This window comes from Gossypium hirsutum, chromosome D02 (assembly GCF_007990345.1).
Source record: "Gossypium hirsutum isolate 1008001.06 chromosome D02, Gossypium_hirsutum_v2.1, whole genome shotgun sequence".
NCBI lineage: Eukaryota > Viridiplantae > Streptophyta > Magnoliopsida > Malvales > Malvaceae > Gossypium > Gossypium hirsutum.
In genome coordinates, this window is record NC_053438.1 from 69,479,065 (window position 1) to 69,491,865 (window position 12,801).

At 32.2% G+C, this 12,801-nt stretch overlaps 2 protein-coding genes and 1 pseudogene across 2 annotated transcripts; 1 reads left to right on the top strand and 2 right to left on the bottom strand.

Annotated features, from left to right (window-relative positions):
- The first annotated feature begins 1,285 nt into the window (after nt 1-1,285).
- Nucleotides 1,286-2,611, top strand: LOC107908864 (thioredoxin domain-containing protein 9 homolog). Its single transcript, XM_016836147.2, has 4 exons — nt 1,286-1,453; nt 1,546-1,821; nt 1,979-2,137; nt 2,260-2,611. The coding sequence occupies exons 1-4, from the start codon at nt 1,430-1,432 to the stop codon at nt 2,431-2,433; spliced, it is 633 nt and encodes a 210-aa protein (XP_016691636.1). The 5' UTR covers nt 1,286-1,429; the 3' UTR covers nt 2,434-2,611.
- A 1,991-nt stretch (nt 2,612-4,602) lies between these two features.
- On the bottom strand, nt 4,603-8,259 carry LOC107907720 (pumilio homolog 12). The gene is made up of 5 exons (XM_016835048.2): nt 7,197-8,259; nt 6,940-7,102; nt 6,379-6,542; nt 5,347-5,602; nt 4,603-5,063 (listed from the first exon to the last, which is right to left on the bottom strand). Exons 1-5 carry the CDS (start codon nt 8,144-8,146, stop codon nt 4,944-4,946), a joined length of 1,653 nt encoding a protein of 550 aa, XP_016690537.2. The 5' UTR covers nt 8,147-8,259; the 3' UTR covers nt 4,603-4,943.
- A 651-nt stretch (nt 8,260-8,910) lies between these two features.
- LOC107908865 (uncharacterized) lies at nt 8,911-11,418 on the bottom strand (annotated as a pseudogene).
- Nucleotides 11,419-12,801: the final 1,383 nt, after the last annotated feature.

Here is a 12,801-nt window from a genome sequence, read left to right on the forward strand (position 1 = left end):
GAGGCCTAAAAAATAGATTTGGGTAAATTTCAAGACTCATTTTCTATATGGATTGGGCCTTGGACAAAATTTTTTGGCCTGAACTTGACTCGACCTGGCCTGGATATATTATATTATAAAAATATTACATTAATTATATATTTAAATAATAATTATATATTTATATTTATATTAAATCACTAACTGAATAACAATTAAATTCATTACCCAAAATCTAAAAAAAAAATTATCCAACTAAATAACCCAACCCAAAATATAAATTTTAAAAATTATATTTAATACAATAAAATATTTATTTATTTTTTAATACAAACATTTGTTATATTTATGGTAGTGTTTTTTAATATAAATACTTTTTAATGTGTTAAAGAACTCTTATTTTAACCTTTTTTTAGTACATTTAGTGTATCATATATATTTTAAATAAAGTTAATCTAAAATATCAAATATGGGCAGACCCAGATTTACCTTTCTTAAATTGGATCGGGTTTGAGCAAAAAAATAAGTCTATTTTTTGGGTTGAGCTAGACCCAGGCTTGAAACATTGGTCTAGATACCTTGTATGGGTCTAGCCCAAACCCGACTCGACTCATTAGCTCATTTTATATTTACGATATGTTTTATTTTTACGGATAATAAATATGGATATTCAAATTCATTATGTTTTTTAATTTTTTAAAAAATATATTTTTATAAGTATTAAAATAATATTTAACGTATCCTAATATATATGATGAATAATTTTATTAATTTGGTTCATATAATAATATTTAAAGAATAAAAAAATTTTGTATTTCTCTTGCACGATAATTTTTAGAATTGATATGTTATTTAGCACATGAGTTTGGTTAAAATGTTCAATTTGATATACGAGTCTCTTTAACCTAATTTAGTACTTGATTTTGGTTTCAATATTCACCCTGGTACTTGAGTTTTCTTTTGTCCTAGCTAAGTATTTGAGTTTGGCTTTAATATTTAATTTGATATTTAAATTTTTTTTGTCGTACCTATGTTTTCCTTACTAGAGTACATATGTAAACACATTAATTGGGACACATGATTTTATTTAGCCTATGTACCAAATTGACCATTGAAATCAAACTCAAATGTCAAATTGGGATAAAAATTTAGTACCAAATTGAATAATGAAACCAAATTCAGGTACCAAATAATATATTAACTCTAGTTTTTATTTGGATTGCTGTGATAAGAAACCGGGCCAAAAGCCCAGACATAATTTATCCGGCCCAAACTTTTAAAACAAAAACGACGTCGGCTACTCCACCTACTCCACTGTTTTCAAAAATCGAAGCCACAAAAAAATCCACATCTCTGAGTCTCCGCTTCCCAAAAATTCAATTAGATTTTGAAATTCCAGCGAAGGGGGAGGAGACACACACACACACACACAGATCTTCAAATTTCATCAATGGATCATTCAAAGGTTCAAGAGGTAACTTCAATGATAAACCCTTAAGCTTTCCATTTTGGATCTTTAATTTGTCTTCTGAATTTATTTATATAAATATTTCGATTCTTGTCCAGATCGTGGAGAAGCAGGTATTGACCGTGGCGAAGGCCTTCGAGGACCAGATCGACGAAGAGATTGCGGCTTTAGATCGACTCGACCATGACGATCTGGAAGCTATTAGAGAGCGGAGGTTGCAGCAGATGAAGAAGATGGCGGAGAAGCGAAGTCGTTGGATCGGTTTAGGCCATGGTGAATACTCTGAGATTCCAGCTGAGAAAGACTTCTTTTCCATTGTTAAAGCTAGTGAACGAGTCGTTTGTCACTTCTATCGCGAAAATTGGCCTTGCAAGGTATATACGCCTAATTTTATTGAAATTTCCTTATTGTGAATGCTAATGAGTTATTGAATCAAAAGGCAAGTAATTATTATGAATTTTTTTCTTTATTTTGAAGTAGATTTGAAGATAAAAAGCAATCTAAATCCGTCTTTTTTGAGTTGAACCGCAGGTGATGGACAAGCACTTGAGTGCACTGGCAAAGCAGCATATAGAGACACGTTTCGTGAAAATTCAAGCTGAGAAAAGCCCGTTCTTGGCTGAGAGGCTCAAGATTGTTGTTCTTCCTACACTTGCCCTTATCAAAAATGCCAAAGTCGATGATTATGTGGTATTGTTAAATGTTCTTTCCAACAAAATTTAACATCTGAATTTGGTCTTCGATCTTTTTGTTTTTCACTGTTTGCTAATAGTTTTTCATGTCTGTATTTTGATGGTGTGATTCATTTGCAGGTTGGGTTTGATGAGCTCGGGGGAACAGACGAGTTTTCCACTGAAGATTTGGAGGACAGATTGGCTAAAGTTCAAGTCATCTTCTCTGAAGGCGAATCGTCATCGAAGCCCAGAACACAAACCAAAAGGAGTGTCCGACAGAGCTCGAACCCAGACTCGTCCGATTCGGATTAACTGTGGGTTGTCTCGGTTTGTAAGCTTTCTTTACCTGTTTCAGTGGAAATCAATAGGATTTATCATCATTCCATCTTTAAATACTGTCAAAGCAAATGAAGAGAATATCATTTGTTGTATGAATGAGATCATTTAATCATCTCGATATATATATATGCTCAATCTAATTTTGCTGTAATTTTTGTTTCGATTTATGCATTCGGATTTGGTAAATTTTTTGTTTCTGCTTATGCATTTGGATTTGGAAACGGGTGATTGAAAGCCTCATCTCACAGCAGAGGGATGTGAGCCAAAATGATCAACTGCTTCCAGCTTGTACTATTTATCTACTCACTAAGGATTTTGCATCGAATCATTCTCTATGAGAGAGTTGGAACTGTCATTATTCTAATATTACTGTGGATTTTGTTAAGGAGTATCTTAAGAATAGTTTTTCAAGGTTATTATATCTACCAGGCATATGCTATATGCAATGGGAGAATTAAATTTTGTTCCACCAATATTTTTACGGATTTTGTCTACTCATTCCTTAGAGTTAGTTGTTATTGGGTCGGGTCAAATTCAAGGAGATTTATACATGGTATCAATGATACATATATTATTAAAAAACCGGCTTGGTCAGAGAATGTAGGGCACATCTAAAAATAAGGAAAAAGTGCCGAGTGAGTCTTCGTTTGATTGGGGCTAATGCAAGAGGACATGGATTCGAGTGCGTTGAAGCGTATTATACTCCTATTTATGGGTTGGGAGGGGCGCATTGTGTAAAAAAAAGGAACAAATATGATTAGAATTTATAACGAGATTGTTTAAAAAAATAAGGAAAATGAAATATAATTTACCTAAATTTTGTTTATTTTATATTTTTAATTAAAAAAGTTCAGCTAGCGAGTTTCAAGTAACAATTTGATAATCGGTATGACGGATTAGTACTCATCGGCAAGTAGAATAGCATATTTTAAATCTAAATTGATCTGATGGTCAGTATTAGATGATCAATGAAGAAAATTGTTTGAATTTTGATTTGCAAATTTGACTAAGTAAAAGAGAAGGGGAAGAAGAGATTCATTGTTGCGAGTGAGGTGAACAAAAAGGTTATACAATAGTGATTTTAATAGTTAAATGACTTAAATAAAATTTTTTGAATAGTTTAGTTTCTATTTTCTAAAATTGAATAATCAAAATATAAATTTAGTAATAATTTAGTGACATTAAGTGTAATTTACCCTAAATAATTAACTCATTCGTAAATAAAATTTTATTTTTATTTAATATTTATTAATTTTATATACTTTTTATTTTATAAAATTTTAAACATAAATAATTTAAATGTTTTTTATATTTACAATATAATTTATTTTTAGTTTTCATGTAATTTAAATTTCATAGTTCATACGAGTAAAAGAAAACTAAGGTTAGACTTTGACATTAAAATGGGCATACCAAGGCCTCCCTATAACCTAAATGGGTTTAATATTTTGCTAAACTTAATATTTTTGTTTGAATCTTCATAAATGTGAAGCAGGCATTTGTACATAATCAGATACCTCGAATTTTGAATGAATTTAATTTGAATATTTAAAGCTATTATTAAATTTAACATTTTTTATTTTATATTTTTATTAAATAGTTGGGTAAATTTACGTTTTGATAATTTAACTTCAAAAAGTTACAGAATAGTTATTAAATTAATCAAAAAATTTTATTTAAGTCACCGACTGTTAAGTTTTTTCTTCTTTTCAAAAAGTCCATTACTAGTCGTCGATGAGTAGAAATTTGAATTAATCTAAAGATGTTCCGTATTAAAAAAAAACTAAATTGTAAAAGAGAAAGGGAAGAAGTTTTTCATTGGTACGAGCAATACAAACAAAAAAAAAAGCCATACAATAAAGATTTTATTAATCCAATGAATTAAATAAAAACTTTTTAAAATTAAATAATCAAAACGTAAACTTACTAATAATTTAGTGAACTTGAGCTTTTATAACCTAAATAGGTTAAATATTTTTGTTCGAATCATCTCAAATGTGAAGCAAAGTATTTGTACATAATCAGTAGCTGGACTTTTGAACAAATTTATTTTGAATATTTAAAGCTATTATTAAATTTAATACATAAAATATAAAAACTATAATTGTAAAAAATAATTAAGATAATATTAATTCAATTTCAAACTAGAAAATCAAATATTTAATTAAATTTCCAATAAAAATACACATAACAAAACAACAAAAAGCAAACCCATAAACCATTTTCAGTGCAGAATTCAATCTATCGTCCTTGAATATATGGTAAAACAAAAACTATAATAATAGTTACTTCCTACACCACACATGGTGTGCTCAAGATGACATTCAACATTTCACTAAATCCTATCCCTAATTGAACAAGGGCTTAGGTTTATTAATGGCAAACAATGACAACAACATTATAAAATAAAATAAAAACCCAGAACCATGCATGATTTGTGAAGAAGAAAAACACAGGCAAACACAAAGGATGATGGTAGGTAGTCATACACGATTAGTCTTGCTACATTTGACACGGTCCAACACCATTTTCCCAAACAAATGACTGTGCAGAACTGAATAATGTCTTAATATGAATCTCACAAGTTTGTCGTACAGATCTCCCTGAATGTAAAAAAAAAACAACAAAATAATTAAAAGTTCAGTAGATAACTGGAAGACTATGACTATGAATATAAAAAAGATGGTCAATTTCTACAAAAGGTCCTTCTACTATTATGTTTTTTTTCGGAAATTAAAAAAAAAGGACAAAAAATGATATATAGAGATTTATCAAATTAATAGAGGGACTAAATTGGCTAAAAATGAATAGTAAAGGTAGAGTTTGACCTAAAAAAGGAGATGCAAGAAATGTAAGGTTGAAAATGAAGTTATAGTAATATGGTACCTTGGAAACACGCAAGGCAGATTGAATAACATAATTTCCATAAGCATCTTGAAGGACCTTCAAGAAATCAATGTCGAACATGATTTCTTTGATGATCATTGATGCATGTTCACTTGAACATTTCATGCATTTCTCCACCACATTGCTGCCATATTTGTTCATTGAAAGGGAAACGTAAGTCCCTCGAAGCTGCATGATTAAGTTTGAGGTAACATGACGAAGTCTCATTCCAACTACAAATTGCACAACATAGTTCCTGCAAATTTAAGATAATTATATCGTATGTGTAGAGCACTTGCTGATGCACCACATTAGTTATATATATATATTATTTTGTACGTGGAGTATTTTTTAGATTCTACACGTAGGATTAAAAGTATGATATGCGACTGTAATATATTGTAAAAATAAAAAATAAATATATAAAGAAATGAGGCATATGTCACCCTTTTAATCTTACTAAGGGAATTTAAAAACTTGTGCAAAGGTGGTGGGAAGAGGCAGGTATAAAATTTATAAAATTTTAAATTAGTATATAATGAAATTACAATTTAAACTCTAAATTAATACATTTTTAATTTAATTTTTTAAAAATTATAAAAATATAAATTAATAAAATGAATAAATTATATTTCACCTTCCATAAAATTATACAATTTAAAAGCTAATGAGACAATGAGTAAAGTTCAACCCACCTAATTAAAACCAAGAAGGAAAAACACAACTAAATAAATTTTCCTTAAACCTAAAAAAAAAATCCCCTCAAAATCTTGAAAATTTATCATTAATCCTTTTAAAATTTTGAAAATTTTCCTTAAACCCCTAAATTTTTTGAAATTCTAATAAAGCATTATAAAGATTTAAAAAAATTAATTAAACCCTCTAAAATTTTCCAGAGTTTTAATTAATTTTTTTCAAACCTAAAATTTTTGAAAATCATCAAATTAAACCATTCAAAATTTTTGAAAATTTTAATGAGGTCCCAAAACTTAGATGGTAATTTGAATAGAAAAAGGAATTTGAGAAGCAAACCCATAGCAATGCTCGGAAAGAATAAAGGCATTTGATATAATTTCAGCGAGCATACGGTCCCTAGCTTCTATTTGGACATGGCTCAAGCATTGATTCAACACACAACACCCACTTTTATCAGTCGCAATGTCCATACAATTATTTGCTATTTCATCCGCAATATGCTGCAACGAAACAAACAAAAACAAAAACAGAAAAAAAATTATTTCGTCGGCTCCTTACTACAATTGAGATCGAGTTGTATGAAACATGAATATAACTGATATTGCATTAAACTATTAAAAAAATGATACAAATAATACAGTCACTGTTTCATACAATCCTTCCTTTGATATCATTCGTAATAAGGATTGTTATATAAGGAGAACTTGGATTTAAACCTTAGAAATTTCATGATACAAACTATAATATAATCATGTTAATACTAATAATTAAGTTACAATCAATATCTACATATATAGTAACATTAATTTCTAAGTATATACATGCAAAAATATACGTGTGTATATATATAATCATTACTGGTACGTAAAGATAAGCAAATATAGGAAACAATTATACCTTGGTATCTTCATTTGAGAAAGTAGAAATGCACTGATCAATTATATGATGACCATGGATGTTGTTCGTCAATGTAACAGCAATAGGTTTCAAAACCGACAAAAGTATCGATATTTGTTCTTGAGATTTCATCCGCAGCATAAGCTTTTGAACCGCCCAAGTCCTGAAAAAGAAAAACACATACAATATCCGACCAGAAGAAAAGCTTACAGTTTCATTGAGAAAGAAACCCTAATGGCATGTTCTTGGTTCTTTACCCGAGTGTATCAGTGCAAACTTCCATGAATCTTTGTTTTCTAGTGACGAGTACTAGGAGTAGTTCGGTCGTTTGTTGTTGATTGATCACTTCGAAGAGTTTTTGGATGAGATAATTAGCGAACTGGTGTACCATTAACTCGTGAAGTTGATCTTTAACTTCGGATATAACCATATCGATGTCTTCACGTTGGATGATTTTGTCGTCGAATTTCTTTTGCAAGAAACGACAGCCCTTTTGGTCTTTGGCGACGGCGGAGATCCGACCTTTTAGTTCCTTCAGTGATGAACACGTGAACCATTCTTGGCCACGATTGTTGTACATTGGAGGGAATAAATTAGATTTAGGGTTTTCGGGTTGCGAGCCATTAGAACTCCATATAGAGTTGTTGGTACCCCAGTGGGTATTCATCGGCCAACGCCGGTTAGTGTAAGGCAATTCATTGAAAGATCGGCTCCTCTGTCGATACACGTCAAAGCCAGGAAAACTCGGTTGCCGCTGCGGCGGTGGTCGAACCATAGATGCTCCTAGAAAATCATAGCTTCCAAACCCCTCATTGTGAAACCCTAATCCTATTTGCCCTCTCACAGCAGATTCAACCCTCATGCTTTGTAAACGAGAGCTATTGTGATCAATAAGAGTCATTCGTCTAAAAGAATCTTCAAGGCTTTCAAAGCTTTGTTGGGAAGGTAATGGAAGGTTTGGAGTTAAGGGATATGATCTTTGGGAAGAATAAACAGTAGGGTTCTGGAACAGACCATGAGTAGGGCTTTGACGGAAACTAGGGGTAGAATATGGAGGAAGAAACAGACGGTTTTCATAGGTGGTTTTCTTCATGAAAGACCAGTACAAGCCTTCATTATCTATTCTCACCATGGGGTTTTCAGAGGTGGTTTCCTCCATGTCCATGAACGGAAATTGAGAACCTTCCATATCATCTTTTTTCTCCATTGGGAGTGGGGGTGGGGTTAGGGTTAGTGTATTGGTTACAACTTGGGAAACAAAAAAGAGGGTTTTAAGGAAAGAATATAATGGCAAAATAATAGCTGGAGTGAAAGGAGCAACTAGTGTTTGTATCAAACAAGGAAACATACATACCACGTTAACTACCCTGACTATAAATATATTATATATTTATTATATCATTAAAACCATATATATATCTTCTTCTTTTTTAATCCTTTAATTTTGTTTTTCATAATTAATTAATCATTATTGCACCAATTACCTATGGGTTTAAACACATCAATTTTGGCAAGATTTTATTAAGAAAACAAAATGACGCAAATTAAGTTAATTATTTTCTATGATTTTGTTAACTTACAAAAAAAACACTATGATTCTATGATATTGTAATATATGATTATTAAGCCAAGTTTTTTTTTCTTTAATGTAATATTATATATATTATATCAATTCGGGACTTAAATTATTATCAAATAGTTTCGACCCGTTTCAACCTAAGCTTGGTAATATTCTCAAAAGTGTTTTGTGCACTTTTAGGGAGAAACTAAAAATCTTAGTTTCTCAAAAAAGTGTTTTTAGGCATTGAGAGACATTTTTTCTCTCTCAAAAAGTAACTTGTTTAAGAGTGTTTTTGTTTTAAAAATATTATTTGTCCCAAAAATACTTCTTAAAAGTAATACTATGTGTACTGGCCTTTTTGATATGCGAATATTGATAAGCAATAAAGACAATGAAAAACACACTCGATATTAACAAAAAAAATTGAATGCAATAATCTTCCTTTTTTGAAGTGTTGTACATTAAGAAACTCTCCAGCTGCAAGACAGTGAAGGGTCAAATCTTGCTCAATTGAATTCCTTTTTCTTTTCCCAGAAAAAGAAGTTAGTATCGACCGATTATATACAGATGGACAGATGGAAGCATTCGAATCAGAGCAACTCTAACCGATGTGCTCACTGGTCACCTCCACAGTCGTTATTGTTGACACTGCTAGTCAAGGATAAAAGTTCCATTAGTTCCTGACGGTACTCGAGGCCTCTAAGGTAGTGTCCCAACAGCATACACCTTCATGGAAGAAATGAGGGGTATCAGAATCAGAAAATAATATCATGCCATATGAACATGTGATCAGCTTCCATTTCCAAGGATCTTTGAATGCAATATATGCCGAGTAACCTAGATTTCATGTTAAAACTTTGGAACAGAAACAATTGAATTCTTCTACACCATAAAACATATTTCATTTGAATATTTTAAAAAGGGAGTAGAAAATAACGAGATAGAGAGAGGGAGCGGTGGGGGAGAGCAGGACTAACCAGAAGAGAAGACGAGCAAGATAGTCTCGTGTTAAGGAAATTAACGGCTGTAGCTGGAGCGAAGTATCCTCAACGAGTTCGGAACAATTTTCACTTCCAATATTTACAGTTCTGGTTGCCGTGTTCTCTGACAGAGGAACCTTGGAATGCATCCTCGGAGAAAGAGTGGCAAGGAGACCATGGACTACAGAGTGGATAGTTTCTTTCAATTCAGGGGAAGACGGTTCAGAAAGCTCAACTACCTGATATTCATGTTACAACTTTATTAGCCATGACAGTATAAGATAAAAAAGGAGTTTAAAAGACGGTTCTTGTGACAGATTACGCACTTGCTAGACAAGTTCAGAAATATCAATTAGAGTAAAATAGCAGTGGTAGCCATTTGCAATATACATAGGTACCCATTTAACACAAAAGCTACATCCCATTCCTATACGACTGCGGCCATGAGAGTGTGAAATAGCAAATGCTCTATTTTTGCCAATTTTCACTTCATATTTATGGAGAAAAAGGAAAGAACTTGAATTGTATTAATCATAAAGAGATATTACATTCACAACGTCGTGTTAATGGGATGTTAGTGAATTAATTTGTTCTAAAAAGTTGAAGAGATCAAGGGAAACCTTTTCGGGTTGTAGTGATCTTAAGTAGTCAAGTAAATCATTCTTTTCTTCCCCAACAAACTGTTGCATTTGCATGGCCTCATTTTTCTTCTTTAATTCATGTAGTTCCTTCAATAGAGAAAAAAAAAAAAAAAGAGAAGGGAAAAATGAGCATGTTTCTGACCAAATTGAGGATAAGGAATTGAGTTCACAAAATTAAAATTTATAATAAATACATATTAAATGACAAGGAAAATGAGACATTCATCTTTAAGGCCCTCCTAGCCTCTTTTGAATGCTTCAAATTGACACAACCCATGACGTGTTATAATTAATTAAACTTGCACATGAAGGTAACATTTCTCCAGTCAATGTATCAAGTTAAGCAGTTTATGGATTCAAAAGAAAAAAAAGGGATCAGGAGAGGTTCCTCTATGTAATATAACATACCTTTTTCACTGAAGCTAGACGAGACTGCAAATGAAGAATATATTTATGAGTTTCAGGGGATATTTCACCCAGGCCTTCAAATTCAATATCTTCAAATTGGTTCTCAGTGGTTTTTTCAGATTCAGATGACGAATCATTTTTCCTTGAAAGTACTTTTACTTTTGTACCATCTAACACAATCTCCTGTAGGTCAAAGTTTGGCTTTTCTGAACTTTGATGTTCCAAATCTGTGTCACAACCAAGGTTTCTTTCAAGGCAAAGCCTATATTCAGCATTCCTCAGTGTATAACTGCAATGAAAGAAGAACTATGTTTCATGATACTCCAAATATGATGATATACATCTAGTTGAAGGAGAAAGCTATTCTGCATGTGAAATTAATGACAAACATTCTTAAATTCACATGTGAAATTGATTTTGCCAATATAAACCCATTGGCTTTGGCTTTCAAGTTCAAGTGGCACCCAATATACAAGCATAGATGAATTTTTCGCATGCCCCCAAGCAGAGAGATTTTTGAAACACATGGTGAAGGCTTTTCCCTCTTGGCAACCAACCAATATGAAAACACTAACTACAACGGTACATATTACATAGAATATGAACATACCCAGTCATCATAGAAGAAACCAACAACTTCGACAAAGGTTCCCACATTGCCTCAATATAGACTTGAAACCTGTCAGATGGAAGTAAACCAAACATCCCTGAAATAGTCCTTTTCATGGCATCCACAGTTGTAGGGGGACATCTTTATGGATAAGGCTAACATCCAATGGTTCTATGTCCTGTATCAGAACATTGAGGACCGACTTCTGAAAGAAAATGCTAAAAGTCAATTACTATATTGTTACCACAAAAACATTTCAAATATATTACATGTATCCATTAATTTGAAAAAGTATAAAGAATCCCTGTCTATCTTCTTGTCAATATTGGGATCCACAACAAGTGAACAACAGCTCAAATATGTTGGTTGAACTACTCGGAATCGCCTGAAATGCACAGGCATGGAGAATAAACGGAAGCAGTCAGCATCCTAGCTTATCCTCCAACCATTACAGACTTTTTGAGCTTATCCTTTTAAAAAATGCGGTTCACTCATAAGTCAACTTCCACTTCAAGCCGGCACTAACTTTTAAGTCGATATGTTAAAGTTAAGTTATGTGCATATTCCCAATGTATTCATTAGCCAGGTTCAATGATCTCATTATGAGTAAGTTCTACACAAAAATCGAAGCAAACTTCAACATAACATCAACTAGGAAATGCTCGTAGACTCCAAGAAAGAAACTGCCACCCAACTTTAGTCCATAACAAGCAAGGTTTTGATTCTTTTCGGACCACATTTTCAAAAGAAAGTTGAAAAGGGATGTAACTTCAAAGTTGCTTATCTAATTAGCAAAACATAATTCACATCAGGTGCACACACACACATATATATGATTTGTCTGTAAGCATAGCACGAACATCTAATATAAAGAGAAAAAAAAGCATCACCGCAGAACTTAACTTTTTTTGTAACTTAACACTAAAATGTAAGATCACCAGTTTCAGTTCTCTAGACAAACACCATTTTCCTCATTCCTATACATAAAAACCTAAATTTCAAACCATAATTTTGCACAATACGCCTCATTTTCTCAAAAACCAATCAAAAATCCAATCTCAAATAATCCTAAAGCAATTCCACCAAAACCGCGAACTACAATTCAAATTCAAAAAAGAATCCATCCAGATTACATTATCAGCTAAACAAAATCAGAAATTCATAATAATAATAATAATAATAATAAAATCAACAAACCGGATCTAAAGTGATCAATTCACCGAATCCTCAACAATTCAAATTCATAAAAAAATTAAAAAAATCCAAAATTCGAGAAGAGCTGACCTTAGAAGAAATAGGATTGGAACCGGAGGCATCACGTAAAGGAAAGGCATCGAAATTATTGGAAGATAAAACAAGGAGAGGAGTTTTTCGTAATTTCCTAAAGTTGGAAGAAGGGAAAGAGGAAGGAAAGAGTAAAGGTTTTGGAACGGAACGTGATTGGGAAGAAGAGAAGGAAGGAAGAGGAGAGAAATGAGAGGAAAGAGGGGTAGTGGCCATAATAATTTTGGTTAAAAATGTGTCACACCGCTACTCTTTCTCAGCTCTTTCTTTTCCTTCCCACTTTCTCTTGCCGCCAAACAAGTTCTTTTCCTTCCTTTTGCTTTCCTTTTCCTTCGAGCAGTAACGGCAACCACAAATGTTTAAAAGAGGAAGCAGAGA